Raw genomic sequence first — 18,703 nt, 5'->3', positions numbered from 1 at the left:
AAGTTCCATGTTTTATCATTTATTATTGCACTGCTCTTATTCTTAGTGATATTTTAGGTTTCTGCCATGGTATCATTTCAGTGTCAATATTTGTGCTGGGTATTTTATGCTTGTTTAGCATCGAAAGCAGAACATTGGTATTGTGACAACAATGTTTAATTACCTTTTGCACATTGTCCTGGATGTTGCATTGTTTGGTTTTTCAGAGGCAAATCATAGTCTAATTTATACAAACTGGTCTACCCCAAGTCTGATGAGGTTAACACCCTCATTACTTGTCATGTACTGACCTTAACCCCTTCCAAATGACACTACCTGATTGGTAATGTCATATGGCTACATAGTTAATTAACCAGAATGCTCCTACATGGGCTTTTTCAAATGCTCAAGAAATTAACAGATTGCTAGTTCACTAATTCCAAGTAATTGATTTGTTCCCAGTCACATTATGAACGCTTGTATTTTCCCTGACCATTTAGTAAACCATGTGGGGCGGAATTTAAGGGAACTTAATCGTGTCCACCTTCATGAGCACAGACATCAAATAGCACGAACCGAGAAACATGAAAATCATTGGCATATCTACTGCCCGTCGACTGTTGTTCTGCTAATGAGGTGGCAGCTTCTCTTTTATGACTCATGAATACAGGTTGTGTTGAAATTAGCTGTTAGAGAGGTGATACATAAAATAAAATGGAGGCAAAGTTTCAAAGTTGATGCGAATTTTCCGCATAAACTAACAAGAGATAATAATTAGCATATTTCCACTTAAAGTCAGTCATGTAGCGGTTGTATGCCTTATGGAGCGTGAATGTGCTAAACATAAAATCATCTAACTCGACTTCATCTAATTAATTAAATTAGTGTTGATGTTCCTTTGTGTACTGTACTTTTGTTGTTGTTGTTGTTGTTGTTGTTTTTGTATCTCTATTTGTTAACGCTTAGCAAAATCTTAAACCACTGTATCATATGCATCTTGCTGTATAAAACCTAAAAACATTGACTATTCCTTGATACAAAAACGATTAGTTGGAGCAGTGAGTCAAAAAGGATCATTTACTAGGATCTGAATAATGATCCTTAGATATAGATTATATTTGTATTTTTCTGTTAATGGTAATGTTTCATCGTCTTATGATTCTATTTGTTACAATGCAAAGGTCTGCGATTCAGTATGATTTCCCATTATCAAAGTAAATATATTTGTTTTCTTCCTTACTACTCTTAAAACAGCATAATCTATATTTCATGATTAAATGACTGGCATGACAGATAAATGACAATTAAGATAATCAACTTCCAAAATTTTTTATGACAAGAGTGGTGGAGGATCTCAGAGAGGTAAGGTGGGGCGAGACCATTTGTACTAAGTGTACAGTAAGCCAATGAAGTGAGGCCAGAATTGGAATTGTGTGCTCCCTCCTACGAGCTCCAGTTAAGAGTTGGGCAGCGGCATTTTGGACCAATTGGAGATGCTTGAGAGAGGACTGGCTGACTCCTAAATAAAATGCATTACAATTATCCTTCTGAGGTGCAACGAAGGCATTATTATTATTATACGAACAAGATCCTGGATTCAAGTGGCCGAAATGAGTTTACTCCACAAGGAGTCTGGGCTCTCCCTTTGAGATTGTGGGAGAAGCTCGGGTCTTGCGAGAGGGACACAGACTTGAGCCGCTGCTCCTGCACATTGAGAGGATCCAGCTGCGGTGGCTTGGACATGTGATTAGCTTGCCTCCTGGACACCGCCCTAGTGAGATGTTCCGTGCATGTAGAGGCCCGGGTATGACTCGCACACACTAGAGAGACTAAAGTCTCCCGGCTGGCCTTGGGATCCCCCGGAAGAGTTGGAAGAAGTGGTTGGGGAAAGGTCAGTCTGCGCTTCCCTGATAAAGCTGCTGGCCCGCTGGCCCAACCAAATGGTAGAAAATGGATGGATGGATGGTTGGATGGAATGAAGTTTGATTCTGTTGGCTTTAGGTAAGACGCCAGGGATTCTAAGTCAACATGGTGGAATGTACAAGAGCTACTGTGACCTAAAACACCATAGATTTTGTTGTCTTTCATTGAAATTGAAGAAGTTCAGTACAATGTTATTCAAATGTCCTATACAGTCTTCCCTCGCTATAACGCGGCTCACTTTTCGCTGTCTCGCTGTATTGCAGATTTTTTTTTTAAGTGCAATTTTGCACAATTTTTTACAGTAATATACCCATTTTATAAAATTTATGAAGGTTTGAACATTGTCAAAGTTTGAACAAGAGAGAAATGTGAGAACATGTAAATGCCTCAATGAGAAAAGTGTATAAATTGTGCGGTCGGGGATTTTAGAGCCTTAAAACATTTATAAGAACTGTAAAACATAAAGCTAACTACTTCGCGGATTTCATTTATTGCGGGTATTTTTTGGAACCTAACCCCAGCGGAAAACGAGGGAACACTGTATACAGTATTATTTCTTGTATGCAGTATGAAAAACTACCAGAAGAGAATGTATTCTTATTTCTTACTCTGCGATATTTGTAATAGCACAAAATAGTTTTACTTTACTTCTTCACCCTTTAACGTGTTGTTCTGTGTCCTTGTCTGTTGAAAACGAAAGTCACTTCCAAACCATTAGGGTATAGAGAAAAATGGCATCTGTCTGTGAAAGACCTGTAAATAGTACAGATGAGCAGAGGCAGGAGCATTAGAGCATGGCCTCCTGGATTTAGATCTGGTAGATTTGCATCCTGGCAGGGTCGGTCTAATCTCTAGCAGACAGGCTTAAGAATGGAAAGCCTGACTGTTGTGTCTCTACAGGTATTTAAGTAATTAGCATAGTTAATAAGCTTGGATCTATGTAATTGTATTCAAAGGTGTCATACTTGAGAAAAGATAACGGACGAGTTAGGAAACGGCACTGCAAAACTACAAAACTGTTGGTGTGTAAATATAGTATGAAAATAGTTATTATATCGATCCATCTATGCTCTGTCAGCACTTAAATCACTGGGTTGTTAGGAATAGGGGCAAACCAGTCAGTCTCCTTTGGGTGGGACAGCAGCACTAGTTTTGTTGCCTTTTATTGAGAGGCAAAAAAAACGTTTAGAGGGCTACAACTTGCGAACCTCATGTTAATGTCTCAAATACAACTTAAGTATCTTCATGGGACTTTGCAAGTGCTTGTGGTCTGGTGAAAATATATTACTTTCTGAATCGTCATTCTTTTTAATGCCTCAGGCAGTAGACATATTGATGTATAACAACGTGTCCGATCGCGTAGTAACACTGCCATCACTAGATTTATTGCCCAAAAATGACACTGTCTGGCTGATAAATTATCTTCCTCTGATAAAGGCAAGTAAGGTATCCTTGACTTTAATAAAATGTTCCATGACTTTAATAAAATGTCTTATGGAATCCCCTCTGGCAAGCTCTGTTTCAGAATGGAAAGCACGCAGCATCATTATATAAATAACTATATAATAATGTTTGGTGTAGGGTTGGCTTGGCCCCAACAATACATAATCCTTAGCACTGCAGTTTCATATTCTTATAAACAACAGTAAGTTACATGGCATCAACTGTTTTATGTGCCACATACTGTACTTTTTTCTTACTATGACAGACGTTGGGATTGTTACACCACACATCACTTTCTCAGTTTTGGAAACCTGCAACATTTCCAAATGTTCATGTAAATTATTGAAAAGCCTTAAGCACCTCACTAGTTACAGAAATTCCTATTAACCTTGGTAAAGCAGTATTCAAATCTAGTTAGAGCTAACTTTGTCCCTTGCGGGGAGGAAATGTAAATGTGTTCTCTAGCTGAGACAGAACGAGAAGCTGCCCGTTGTTTGAAGATCCTGCAAGTGCTGTTGCAAGCAGAGGGCTCTCCGCCCCTCTGTGTAAAATATTCAGGGTTGAGTCTCATTGAGATACCTTTGTTGCCCATGTTTTCCTACTAATCATGCAGCGCTGGGAAAATGTGGATATATCATTAAGTTGGAGTCATTGAGCGCAGAAAAAAATGTTAACAGTGAAAACAGCTTGGCACGTCTAAATCTGCTTTGCTTTATGACAGACTGTAGTGTAAAAGCATAAAGTATGGTATATCACACAACTTACTCTTAAGGTAGGGCTATGTGTTATACTACATACAGTTTATGTGGTAGACTATCAATTTGAGCTACGATAGAGACTTAGAACTCTGGTCATTCCGTGTTAATTCACATAGACTGCGTAAACTGTTGGCCCACAGCCTGTGAATGATTGTGGTCTAATTACTCAACACCAATAGATATGATGTATTAGTAATTACACTTGTATTTGGTATACTAGTCCTCATATATCCTGTGCAACGCTGATGCACGATCATGGTGCAGCTGCTCTCATTCTCTTTGTGCAGCTGTAATGGTGACAAAATGAGAAGCTTTGTTGCTCATAAAAGGAATTTTGCCATCTGTCCACGCCTTGTTAACAAGGCAGACGGCCAGTGTACATATTCAGTATAATTTAATAATTTATGCTACAGTATTATCATTGTTATTTGGACACATACCAAACTGACAAATGCACATCCAGCCACTGAGCTATCCAGCTATCATTCAATTATCTGTTTATTTCTAATTTTCCGACAATTTCAGGGTTTTTCCTGGCTCAAATTGAGGCAGAGGTGCTACCATCGTGATCATGCGCCATGACAAAAAAAAAAAAAAAAAAAAAGACAAAAAAAGATAAAAAAAATATATATATTTCTTTAACTATCTATATAACTTATATTATTTTAGTTTTTGTAACTTCATTAGTTGAGCGTTTAGGTACCGGTACTGCCATCTTTAATATACTTCTCCTTGTCTTCTGAAAATTTGGTTTGGTTTGGTTTATTTTGTTCATTTTTCCTTTCGGACATCATTGTGACAATTTGAACATTTCAACATAGAATTACAGCATATGACATTTTTATGATTAGTGCTGTGTGGATTGTTTTGCTGTTGGAGAGGGCAACCCATTTCTGGCACCATACTGAGGTTTGATGCAACAGGCAGAGTTGGCCTGATCCATATGATATGATTAATGAAGTGTGTCCTATTTCTTTTGTCCACAATGCATTTTGTTGAGTGACATCTAAGTCAATGTCCATCGGGTCATGCCTGTCAATGTTCCCTAATTTTGTAATTATGGCTGGCGAGGAAAGTAAATCTCCAGTTACACATGCGACCATGGAAACGTTCTCACTGTGGATGATTTTCCTGGCAGTAGATAGTTTTTCTTGTTTATCAACTTTAAGTGGTGTTTAAATAAACAAGGTTGTGTGCACATTACACTGATATAATTTGAAAGAAACACATTGTATGAAAATTCATGATTAGGTAAATAGGACTACCCGAGTCCTCAGTACTGGGAGGCGGACCTGCTAACCAGCCCATGGTAAATAGGACAACCATATCTCACCTACTCAAAACGATCATTTAACCCCCCGTGCCTATTCATTCCTGCATAATCAACTCTTAATGGACACTATCTGTTTGTTTGTTTGTTTGTTTGTTTTTTTAACAAAATGACCTTGTAAAGATGTGCAATTCAGACATCTTGCATTTTTATTCTGCTGCATCCACATCCCCACACCTTTGCTGAATTGCATCTTTGCACACAGTCAAACCATGAATAAGCATCTTCCCTTATGTATTTATCATATTTATTCTGTCTTATTTTGTTGTTCTATTTTTATTCTCCAGTCCTGCCACTTACTGGGTTATCCTGGGACATTGAGCGTCATATTTTGTCCCATATCATGTGGAAATGTGTGTATGTTACAAAAAATAAAAATAAAAAATCTTGAAAACTACTCCCACTGTCTGTGTGTTGATGTTTTAGGGTCAGTGTGGTGCCGCATATACATTGGTTGAATATTAAAAACATACATATATAATGGTGATTATCATTTTGACTAGAGCTCTGCAAATATAGGCTGTTATGTCCCTTTAAGAGACAGTTCACAAACTCAAGTCCTTGAGGGCTGCAGTCCTGCATGTGTTAGAAGTTTCCCTCCTCAAACACACCTGATTCATCAGCAAGCTCTACAGGAACCTGATAATGATTGATTCATGAGTTTAAGGAGAGAAACCTCTAAAACATGTAGGACTGCGGCCCGCTAGGACTGGAGTTTGAGACCTGTGCTTTAAGAGAAGGCGTTTGGATCAGTAACAGGCTCAATTGTATTTTAAGCTGTATTTTATTTTTCTCAGGTATATTTATATATTAGATAACATCTTGATGCTGATGAGAGCACTTAATGTTCATCTGCAAACTTGACAATGCTATTAGAGAAAATGCACAGGTGTGCTAAAAATTGGAAAAAATGTCCAAAAGGGAATAAATGAGGGCTCCGTACACAGCCCTGTGGAACATCAGTGTTCGGTATGAGGGTTGAGAAAGTGTGGCTATATAACCTGGCATAGTTTACACTAGTTAATAAGTCTATGTTCCTATTTTGTCACTTGAGTCTCACTTTAAATATAAAAGATTTGATTTTAATTGATGAAGATCTGCACAGTGGAGAATCAATTACATGTATGCCTGGCGTAGAATCCTTGTTTCCATTCACACACAGCAGCACTATAGGGAATCTTACCTCCAACATGCCTTTGTCTTTCCATCACATTTAAAATTCAATCTCTTTTTAATAGCAACAGCAGCTGGAGCTGACAGGGCCTGTGTCTGCTGATGGTGCAAATAGCTCAAGAGCTGTCCTGCTGCTCAACCTGACTTAACACCTCATTACTGGAAAAGGAGAACGAGAGATGTTTGGAGGTAGCAGACAAGACAGAGTCAGGGAGTCGAGAGAGGATGTAGTCTGTGTATATCTCAGTAAGACACGTGTATTGTGATAGACCTTTTCTGACACACAAGAAGAGAAATGTTCCCATTAGAGCTTGTGTAGATTTTAGACTGTATTTGGACTATTTTAACTACATTAGGCTTTAGGTCACTGTTGAATTCTGACGTCTTGTTTTCCTTTATCAGCTTCGATGCACCTGGCTGAGTCCTAAAAGATGGCTCAATCTTCAAGAATACCAGAGCAAAAAGTTGATGCAAGAGTGTGGCGTGGCTGTTCAACGTTTCTTTGTAGCCGACACAGCCTCTGAGGCCTTAGAGGCTGCAAAGAGACTCGGTGAGTAGAAGAAACACACTTACACACACAATGTATTGGACTGGAAATCAAAGTGATCAGGTACGAGATTGATGTCTTACTACTATGTCTACATTAACATAAGATTTACATTTGTATTAAATGTTGCATTCATACCTTTAGTTTTTCTGTGTATTCTATTAAATAAAAGGATATGTCCATATGTCTAATTAAACTTTCTTTCAAACACAACTTGTTTAAAATTGCCGATCCAATGTAATGTCATTATGCTTTGCCCCAACCTCCCAAAACACCATTTTTTTTGTCTTTTTTTTTTTGTCTTTTTTTTTTTGTCTTTTTTTTTTTTTTTTGTCTAGTCTTCTGCAACATATTGTACAGTGCCAAGAAAGGCACTGTACAATGTACCGGTAATATAAAATGTAATGCATTATTATGAAGTTTGTAATGATATGCATGTGTCAAGTAGTCACTTGGAAGCATGACCCAAGTTTATTTCTCTGTTGTATTTTTCAACAAATGAAAAAAAAAAACAAACATCATCCTTCACCCCCAAAATGCCATATCACGTCCAAAATTATTTATTTTAGAATTATTTTTTGCTGTTAATCCTGCCTCAGGACAGGAAAAATACATTTATCTGAAAATATGTGTGTTGCTTAAGATGAAGATATGTATTTCATTACATTACTACTTACCAATGATTTTAGAAACAATAATGTGGCTGTAAAATGCTATATAATCTTACTCTACACAGTGAAACTACTGTATAATAAAGTCTTATTTACATTGCATACTCTTTGGCTGTGCTACAAGACGTGATTTATCAGGGATGAAGTTTTATCAAGATTAATCATGTCTTCCAAATTTTTGCTAATGCATCGCAGCCTGCCTTTTTATTGTTGTTGTTGTTGTTGTTTCTTCATCATGGCACGCAACCAAATTATTATTATTTTTTTTTTTTTACAGCCTCTCATGTTCAGTTTTTTTACACATTGCATGGCTTTTTTTTTTCTTTTTATAATTTATTTGAACCGTTGTTGCAATTTGGATCATTTCCCCTGCATGTTTATGCTGAAAAGTGACAAGATAGTATAAAATAAATAAATAAAATAGAACAGAACTGAATTCGTATGCACTCACACAAACATATTTTGCTTTTGCAACTACCAGCTTCTATGTTCGTCTCTCTGCCCACTCACCAAATTACCCAACACATATATCACCATCTTCGTTTTTTATTTTATTTTTATTTTTTTTATTTTTTTATTTTTTATTTTTTATTTTTGGTCCCCTCTGCAGCTATTGCGCTGTGCATCCAGGATTGTGGTTAGCAAAGACTGTCTGGCTTTGGGAAATTGGAGGCTTTCGAGGGCCTCATTAAATGCACATTTTTACTGAATTGGCGCCAGAAGATGTATTTTGAGGGGTTTTTTTTTTGGTAGGATTAAGCAGGGGATTGTATGGCATTGGATGAGGGCAAAGCATAAAATATAAAGTTTAACTTGCATTAAACCTTTTTTTTTTTTAAACCGTATTACTCCCTGCTCGACAAAAGGTCATACACATTTTGTATTATTATATCTAATTGAGAGGGTTAACTTAACTAATCCTGCCTATTGGCAGATTTAATTTTTTTTTGTTAGTGTACTTAGGAACTGAAACAGATCCAATTTGATTTCATATGAATCGCTGTTTGCTCTGTAGTATCAACCTAAATTAGTCAGTACTAGAAAAAGTACCAACTTTGATACCTATCCCGACACATAACACATGGACAGGATTGGGAGGGTTACTTTTAAAATGTATTCCGTCACAGTTACATGTTACCTGCTAAAAAAAATGTAGTTAGAAAAGTAATCCAAGTACCATAACATTAAAGTAATGTAACGTGATTACTTTGGATTACTTTTGGATTACCCCAACAATACCAAGTGTGCTCATGAAGACAAAATGAAAATAAATATCAGCACAATATATATTTCTATACAGTGCCACCCTCCTGTTGATAGGGTGATAGGGATCCGGGCAGCAAGTCCTTGTATTGACACCTATTAAAATGCATGTATTGAAGGTTGATTGATTGAGACAAGGCAGTATGCTGTTTTTAAACTGAAAGTGACAGATAGATAGATAGATAGAAAGCAATCAATCAATCTAATGAGGTAAAGTAAAACTTTTCTTGCAAACAAAGCTGTTGTTGGGGAGAAAAGGGACAAATTAGGCGTTTGAAAGCAACATTTCCCATGGTAGCTCATTTCAACCACACCCACGCACACATAATAATGATACAACGATGACTACATGTTATCGGCGTCAACTGCAAAATGAACTTTTATCCCAGTCTCGAGTTTAGCCGTATATAATGTGTATGGAGTTTAAATAGTGAATTGGTAGGAGGGAGATTTGTTCGGAAGATGTAACTCACATTGTGGTGTAGTAGCGGCTAGCAAGAAGCTCAGTGTAGCATGCCACAGTACTCTCAGCTCAAATTTTTATTTGTTAAAGATAAATCTCTCCTTCAGCAAGCCAAGTATGTTCTAAACAGTGAACACAGGTTGCTGTCGGCTCTCTGGTCAGGCCTGGAGCCGGAAGGCTGGCCGCAGCGTCACCTGTTTCAGCACCTGCTGGCAGGCTGGTGCCCCAGGTCCCCTTTAGCGTTGTGTGTTGAAAATCAGATGCGAGTCAGGAGAAAAGAATAGGCGGGAATCCAAAGTCAAGCTGAACAAAAAGCGGCTTTATTGGCAAAAGCACAATGAGACCATTCAATTTGCGCAAATGGAAAAAATCTGATCTCAGGAAATGCAACAGTTTATAAGGCGTCACCCATGGTGCAACCTCCTTTCCCGATTGGCTATCAAACTTGTCTGCCCACTTCACGCTTAGATCTTATTGGCACGGGAAAGCCTCGGCCAAACCCACTTATTATGAGATGCAAATTATTGAATGCTAATGGTATCTGCTTTTGACCACTAGGGGGTAGTGCGAGCTTAGTTTTGTGACTTCTACTGGTATCCAATTGTTAAGTAGCCCGCAGATCATACGTCCCCCCCCCCCCCCCCCCATTCTTGAGACCAGACGTAGTAACAAGTTTTACTGGTATCAAAAGAACTTATTCGTTCATAAAAATAAGGTGACCTATCATTTACATTCAAAAGAACTTATTCGTTCATAAAAATAAGGTGATCTATCATTTACATTGTATAATCTAACAATTTTGCTAAACTAACCTTTTGCAGACACCCAAAAATAATGAGAGCCTTGTCCTAAGCATCGTCCCTCAGCTAACAATAACGAGACCCTTGTCCTGAGTCATTTGACTGCCATCTGACAGTTTGTAAGATAATGAGATCCTTGTTCTGAGCTTCTCCTATGATTGTCAACTAGAAGTCATAAAGTAATTAAGATTCTTGCTCTGACCTTTTTTTTCCCCGTCATGCTTGTAAGCTTTTCAGGATATCCCTTGTTCGTTAGCCCTTAGGCGTGAAGGAGCAGTTTTCAACCGTTGACCCTAGTGAACAGGTGATTGCGAAGGAGCAGTTTTTCAACAGTTTGACCATAGTGAACATGTGATTTCTGGTATTTTCAGCTGGCACCTTAGAGTTACAAAATTAAGTAAAATGATTAATTGGTAACAAATACATGATTCCCTTTGTGACAAGTCAGGATACACACTGGCATTCAATTCCCTTAAAGGAAGGCTCCTTTAATTTTACATGTATGGCTTGATCGGCAGTAAATAGTTAGTTTAGCTACGAAAAATGCATAAGAGCTGAAGAATACACCCTTATATTGATTTATTTAACTTTTCTTCAACATAGAAGTACTTCCGTGTTGCAACGCCCCCGAGTGGTGACGTCACTAGTGTGTATACTCGCTTGGCGAACAGTAGTTCACGCAGACATAACAACGGGGAGGACACAAACTGTCACTTATGCCTTTGTGTATTGCAAAATTTTGCAAGGCGTCGGCAAGGAAAAACCCGCGAGACCCCCTAAAAAAAAAACAAAACAAAAAAAACAAAAAAAAAAAAACGACATGAGTAGAAGGACAAGCAGGCGTGCGCGCAGCGAACATTTCAGGCATGAGGACTTACATACAAAATATGTTACAATTTGAGATGGGGTACGCCACACGCCTAATACTAAAGCCCAACGCAGTACCGAGTATCTTTAAAGAACCAGACGTGGGAAATAATCAAGCCGATGGAGGATCTCTGGCGGCTACTTCTGCTAGCAACACGGAGCTCACTCTCACAACAGCCGGCACAAATCGAGGTCTCCCTACGGCCACTGAAAGATCTCGGAGAAGCGAAGCAAATGTAAAGCGAAAGGTAGGCATGTTTCGGGGGTGGGGGGGCATTCGTTATTATACTGCACGGACTGTTTTATTTCATAATTCATTTGAAGGTGGCCAACGCAGGGGCACGTCGGCACGTTACCGTAATGCACAGTATTAACAATCGTTGGGGCGGCTGGCTTGACTTCGTCTTTTCGAGTGGCGGCTGGCCTGACCGCAGTGGGACGCTCCGCAAAAAAAGAAAAAAAAAAACAGCTAGGGGAGGTTGGGTGCTGTAACGACGATACATTTAATTTTACTATTTTTTCTTTTTCCTGAAATATTTCGTCAGTTCCACACGTTTTGCATTGCTCGTACTGTGTGTCACATTACCTGTTGGATATTTGCTCCTCCAAGACTTTTCTTCTTCACATCTTTCATCGCAACCAAAGCTATCCTGAGAATGTCTATTTAGTATTGCCATGTTGAATGTCTGATGTTCCAGGATGCAGTTGAGATTGTCCGCAAGGAACCGATCCTCGAGTTTTTTCATTTCCAGACAGCACACATTCATTTGCGGATTGTCCATTCATGTGCAGCTCCCGCACGAACACCACTCACCCCCCGCCTGATTCACTCGTTCGTCAAAGTTTATTTTGTGCCCGAAAAGACCATCTGGCGCCACAACTTTCACATCCAAGGCAGACTTTCCTTCGGTAGAGTTATTTTGTCGTGTTGGCTCGAAGCGATAAGGTTTAATCCTTCCGGGTTTGACGCGAGATGCACGGCTGCGTTGCATAGTGCTTCCATAGTGTAGCGTTTACACACTAGTGACGTAAACATCCGGGTTATTTAGTCACGTGTAACAAACATGCCGGCGTTCGATTCATTTTAACATCGGTTTAAAAGTTATTAAATGTACATAAAAAAATAATCACGTCACCAAATTAATTATTGAAAAAGTAGCAACTTTTTGCTGCTAAAAATGGATCAATAAGTAAAGTGTTCCTTTAAGCTATTTAAACACAAGTAGCAATCATAAAGTTGTTTAGCATGAAAAGGATTTCACTTGAACATTTGGCCTAGAATAGGTCAATAGTTCAAGAGACAGCACCAAAAATCAGATCCCACATTGCCACTTCCTCCTTTCGTCCGTGCAGCTTTTTAAAAAGGCCGCATGTGGAAGACACGATGGCGTCTCTCACTTTGTCTCGCTCTCTCTTTCTCTCCTCTCTCTCATTTTAGAAATCTCAATCCCTCAAAATAATCCCCATTTTTAACAAATGTACCTGTAATCTATTCCGTTTTTTTTCCCTGTACTGTAACATAATACAGTTAAAAATTTTTGTATTTTTAATACCTAACGGCGGTACATGTATTCTGTTACTCCCCAAGCCTGCACGTGCAGAACATGCAACTCCACACTGACAGGTCTGGACCCCAAGTCAAACCCGTAACATTTGAGTCTAAGCCAGACGTGCAAACCACATGCACCACTGTACTGTTAACTAATGTACAGTTCCCTTGATTCGTGTAATAACACAAGATCTGAATTTGATCCCTGCGTGTGACTACTTAAAAGCAGAGAACAAATTTCACTGTACAATTGGATGTGAATTAAATACCTTTTACTGGAAAACTAATTAAAGGTTTTCCATTGCTCCTATCAAAACATAAAAAGTAAAATACTTTGATTCATTGACTCCCACTGACTTTAATGACAATTTAGCAGGTTGATATGGGGTTATTAACATTTTTGGCAGATGGGTGATTCAAACAATAATGGCTCATTGTTTTAATTTTTATGGACCCATACTGGGAGACACATGCAAGGAACTGTCAGGAAGTCAAAGCTTTTGTAATGCATACCCCACGGGACTCAAAGAAAACAGGCAGTTTTAGCATTCTGTCAGTCAAAAGTTAATTGCCCAGAACCATTACTAAAACGCACGTGAAGTATAAAGTGTGATTTTTTTACCTTTTCAGATGTGTCTCTATTTTTAAAACATCTGAATGTCTGTAAAATTCTTTAATAAAAATGTTGTTTCCCGTTAATTTTGTTTGTTGCTACTAATTGCTTTGTCATTAATTAACTCATTGGACACAAATGTATAAACAAATGAATAACAGATTTTCTGACATTTTATATCGATTCTGAATCGTAGTAAATGAGAATCTCGAGTCTTATATGAGTTTTTTATTTTTTTATTTTATTTTGTACACCTATTGGATAACATTATCTCACAATGGGGAATTTTGCATCTTTTCAGCGACAGAGTGGACACAGGAAATTGAAAAAGAAAAGAACAATAGCATGCAATAGAACTGTGTGATTTAATGATATGTCATAGATGTGTCACAAAACATCTGTCATACAATACAATCCTTATCGTTCATATTGTTGTTTACCTTGCTGCTACTGTCTGTAAAAGTATGTATTTTTTAAACAAATTAATATAATTTCAAGGGACAAATATTTTATTAAAATTACAGTAAGTAAGCTAAAGATGCAGCACCAGACTACACACAGCACACACAGAAAATACATCCATCTAATTTGCTTATTAAGCATATTAACAAATATTCATGATCCTGTGCAAAGTGTAAAGGGAAAAAAGTTTCATGCAATGCCTCATAAAACGACTAGTCCGGTAATAGTGCTGTTTGCCACGTCTTTGCAAAGAGCAGCAGGCTTTCCTCCTGAAAGTCCCTCTAATGCTTCATCTAATTGGGAATAGATCTAGCATTCCCCACAATAAAATAGGGGAGAACAGGTTGCTATCTTCTCCTCCTTGCTTGACGTTTTGTCCCGGCACGACACCGCGCTCTGTTGCTCAACTTGGCACACAGCGAATGTCGATTTACGCTCTGGGAGCTCTCGCTAACAGTTGATACTGACTATAAACAAAGGAGGTATAGATCTTACCCAGTACAAACTGTGCGTCCATGTCCATAATAAAGAAGAAAAACACGGAGATTCAAAAATATAAAAAAAAAAAAAAGAAAGAGCTAAAAAGCCAAGAAAAGCACTACAGTGAGCTAGTGAAACAGTTTGGGACTCTCGTAGCACTGTTTGTTGAAGACATTGTGTTCTGTGGTCCATTTCTCAACATAATCTGTTACTATGTCCACAAGTCATTTATTTTTTTCTTCTTTAAGGAATTACAAATGATAATAGGAGGATCCTTTTTTGACATTTTTTAGCGCATGCGTGGTTGGCAAAGTGAGCCTCACAAAACCCGTCAGCATCAGTCGGAACGCAGGTTTTGAACGTCAAGTTATACCCTCCCGGCCGGCTCGAAGCCATTTCTTTCCCTTTTTGCGGCTCCTTGTAATAAAAAAAAAAAAAAAAGTTTTTATCAGGCCCCCAACAGGCTGTACATTGATGACAAAACAAGAATTAACCATCTGCTTCTCTTAATCTTCCTCTGAATGTACAAAAACCATTGAACTATATGTAAAATACATTACTTCTTGCTCTTGATGCAACACATGAACATAAACAAAACGTCACACAGGATCCTCCTATACTGACTATAAGCCAGTGTTTGTTGAATGGCTATTATTATTATTGTTAATTCAATCTCTGGTGTAATAACCTTATTCATTGATTGATTGAATTATTTTTTTATTTTATTATCTGTTCTCATAGCTGCTGGACATGTAAATTTCCCCGAAGGAGCCATCCCAAAGGGATCAATAAAGTAAAGTCTAAGTCTAAGTCTTCCTGGGTGGAGTTTGCATGTTCTCCCCGTGCCTGCGTGGGTCTTCTCTGGGTACTCCGGTCTCCTCCCACATTCCAAAGACATGCATGGCAGGTTAATTGGGCGCTCCGAATTGTCCCTAGGTGTGCTTGTGAGTGTGGATGGTTGTTCGTCTCTGTGTGCCCTGTGATTGGCTGGCAACCACTTCAGGGTGGACCCCGCCTACTGCCCGAAGCCAGCTGAGATAGTCTCCAGCGCCCCCCGCGACCCTTGTGAGGAACAAGCGGTTAAGAAAATGGATGGATGAAAATTAGTGCCTTTAAAAAGTAATTTTTCTACTTGCTGCCGACTGACGATGACATCACCTGTGCTGAGGAAGTAGGTAACGACCAATCATGGCTCAGATTACTGACCAAACTCAGAAAACAGGTGAGCCATGATTGGTCATTACCTACTTCCTCAGTTCTTTTGAGACCACACAACAAATGACAATCAATGTAGCTCTAAATTGTTACCGTTTCTGAGAGTTTATATCCTGGGATATGGTATGCCATCAAATTTTCAGAGTGAGTAGAAACTTTAAGCACTCATATATTGGGACATTTAGTCATAACTCAGCTTCACTGCATCAATGTATACTGACGATAATGTACTATTTCAAACTATCAAGGCTTCCATTCATCCATCCATTTTCTGAACCGCGTATTCCTCACAAGGGTCGCAGGGGTACTGGAGTCTATTCTAGCTGGCTTCAGGCAGTAGGCAGGGTACACCCTGAACTGGTTGCCAGCGTATCGCAGTTAGAAGGCTTGAAAAGGGATTAATTCATACAGTGTACTCTGAGCCAAATATACTCGCATCAAATATGGTGAAAGTACGGCATATGGCTGACTGGTCCTCCTCCTCTGTCCACAAACCCTCTTTTTGTTGTTCCAACTGTCCCCTCTGAAGTCGCCTTGTGCCCCTTAACACTTCAAGTGCCTTTTTCAAATTACTTTCATCTTTCCCTTTCAGAAAAATAAGGCAGTGTCTCTGGTGAAAAGTGCTGACAGTAGCATTTCGTGCTGAGTAGACTTGGCTTAACCGCAGCCCTTTTGCGACCGTCTTTGTCAGAAATGCTGAGGGATAAGACGACCCTCTTATAGCTTTGTGCATGGTGTGTTCGTGTGTGCGTTGTCTTTGTGTGGTTAACTGTGCAGCAGATGGAGACTGTTGTGTCCTCTTCTTGATGGTCTACTAGATGGGGTTATTTTGAAGGAAGTGGTTTTACAAAAAAATGTACTTAAACTTTATGAGAATACAGAACCACAGTTGTTGGTGTGCTATTTTTGCTACCATTTTAAGTTTCACAAGTGATTTAATATGAATCTCCCCATGATAGCGAGAGCTGGCCTATTCATTTATGGTCATTTTATATGGATGAGTAAGAGGCTGGGGAAAGTGCAGTGTATGTATTGAAGGCCTTGATGTACTTGAGTGCAACAGTTTTACTTGCATCCATTGAATTAATTTTAAGTACTAAGTGGACTTTAATTTAGCAAATCAAAACAACCTTTGACCCATATTTAGCTATTCCTTCTTTGATTTTGTTCCACACTCTTTACCTGTCTGTGTCTCTGTCACTCTCGGTAAATGTCTGTCTGTCTGTCTGTCTGTCTGACAATCTATCTATCTATCTATCTATCTATCTATCTATCTATCTATCTAATCAACCTTTGACCCACATTTTACTATAATTTGATTTTGTTCTACACTCCTTTAGTTTTGTCTGTCTGTCTGTCAGTCTCACATTTAAAATTAAGCATTATAAACAGGTATGTTAAGTACATAAAACTCAATTTTGTGCCTAACCTTTTGTGTTGATGAAATAGTAAAGCAACAGCAGTGCAGTAGCTTTACCTCACTGTCCTAGTTCAAGCCAATTCTGTGTTACATAGGGTGAATAAATTGAGTGCACTAAGGGAGTGCTGTGCTTCACCAGCAGATTCCTAGAGTCCCTGGATGAACAGAGCAGCTCTTGTTCCTTAAGAGTACTCACTTGTGACAAAGTAAGACAGATGATTCTGAACTTCTATCCATTGTGGAAAATATCCGATTAGTATGGAGGGTTTGGGAGGCTGGAGATATAGAATTCAAGTATCTGGAAAAAAAAAAAAAAAAAAAAAAAGATACAAACACATTTTTAATGGTTAACAAAATGTGCAAAGAAAGAGTTCAGCTAACACAAGGGCTTACAGAGACACATGAATGCACAACCACTGTTCACTGGCCTGTCGTTGGACCCGATGTCACAGCATAAATTAGCTTGTTCTTAAGTCGCTGGTTCTGAAAAGGCCATGAATTTCTAAATTGTCCTAACAGCTGTAAATAGGCTTTGCAGGGTAAAGCCGCCTGTCTCTCTCAGAGATGATTTTTGTAAGCAGCTTAGTGTTTCCACCTCCTCATTACGCACCCTAACCTATTCACGTTGAGGGTGAGACATGGAATTATTTTAGACACACATCCCCCCTCTATTGAATTAGCATGATACTAATGTTCCAGCAGAAGTAAACTGGAGGCTATTCCTTGTTTCCATGGTGCCTTGCATTCATGTAAGCTACACAACAATTGATATGAACTAGATTTTACTTAAGTCAATAAAATTGTAAACTGTTACTTGAAATATATGAATATAATTGTACCTTTAGGCACAATCAATTAATCAACCAACCAACCAATCGATCAACAGTCAATATTGTCCTGGCGTTTCAAGTTAAAAAAAAGAGAGGGAGATATGTACTCTAATGAGAATGTGTCTATCATACAAGTGTTTATTGAGAGCCTACTATTGGTTTGTGGCACTACACTGAGATTGCCTCATCAGAGAGACGGGGGGGGGGGGGGGGGCACTACACCGGGGCGAAGGTTTGCTCTAGCCCCATCAGAAATCTGTAATACCCCAGTTAAGCCCCTCCAGCATTTTTATTTTTATTATTAAAAACATATTTATAAATCATTTTCTCAGTTCCCCTACACGTTGGTCAAGCCCTCCTTTAGCAACAGGATAGAAAATATCCTGGAGCTGTGCCTGAGGGACATATGGACTCTAGAATGAGGACCTTAAACTGAAAAGTTTTTGTTTTTACCTTTCTATCTGTTTCACTATAAATCGCACAGATGTACCAGTCAAAGGAGAATTTAGCAAAGAAAATGTATTTTGTATGAATTTTTCAGACTAATAAATTTATCGTTAATTTTTAAACACATTTCAAGCTAGATGTAGTGAATTTCATTTTTAACGTAATGTATACTTCACCGCCCACCATGAGCAATGTGGAACCAGTTTCTCTCTTGCAGAATTGTAATAGGTAAAAAGCTGAACTTGAAAAAGATACACTTTTACCGCTACTCTGAAATGAGCCTCTCGGAGGAGATTTAAACATTTTAACACTAGCTGTTACATTTTCTGGCCCTTCTGTGCCAATGTGATAATAAAAATTGCACAACAGTAATGAATGTTTAATCACTCTATAGATGTGCAAGGCATCTGCAGACTTAACTTAATACTATGTCTAATAGTATCTGTAATAGGTCTTTGTGTCAGTTATTT

The 18,703-nt window shown here is 38.5% G+C and overlaps 1 protein-coding gene across 1 annotated transcript in view; it reads left to right on the top strand.

The window, feature by feature from the left end:
* Nucleotides 1-18,703, top strand: part of suclg2 (succinate-CoA ligase GDP-forming subunit beta) — a 72,892-nt gene that overhangs the window by 5,223 nt on the left and 48,966 nt on the right. The window contains exon 2 of the mRNA XM_077530593.1: nt 7,009-7,156. Within this exon, the coding sequence (XP_077386719.1) occupies nt 7,009-7,156 (148 nt within the window). The remainder of the gene's footprint in view (nt 1-7,008; nt 7,157-18,703) is intronic.

Source organism: Festucalex cinctus, chromosome 8, assembly GCF_051991245.1.
Source record: "Festucalex cinctus isolate MCC-2025b chromosome 8, RoL_Fcin_1.0, whole genome shotgun sequence".
NCBI lineage: Eukaryota > Metazoa > Chordata > Actinopteri > Syngnathiformes > Syngnathidae > Festucalex > Festucalex cinctus.
Note: the sequence above shows the minus strand (reverse complement) of the source record. Positions and strands in the feature narration are given on the sequence as shown.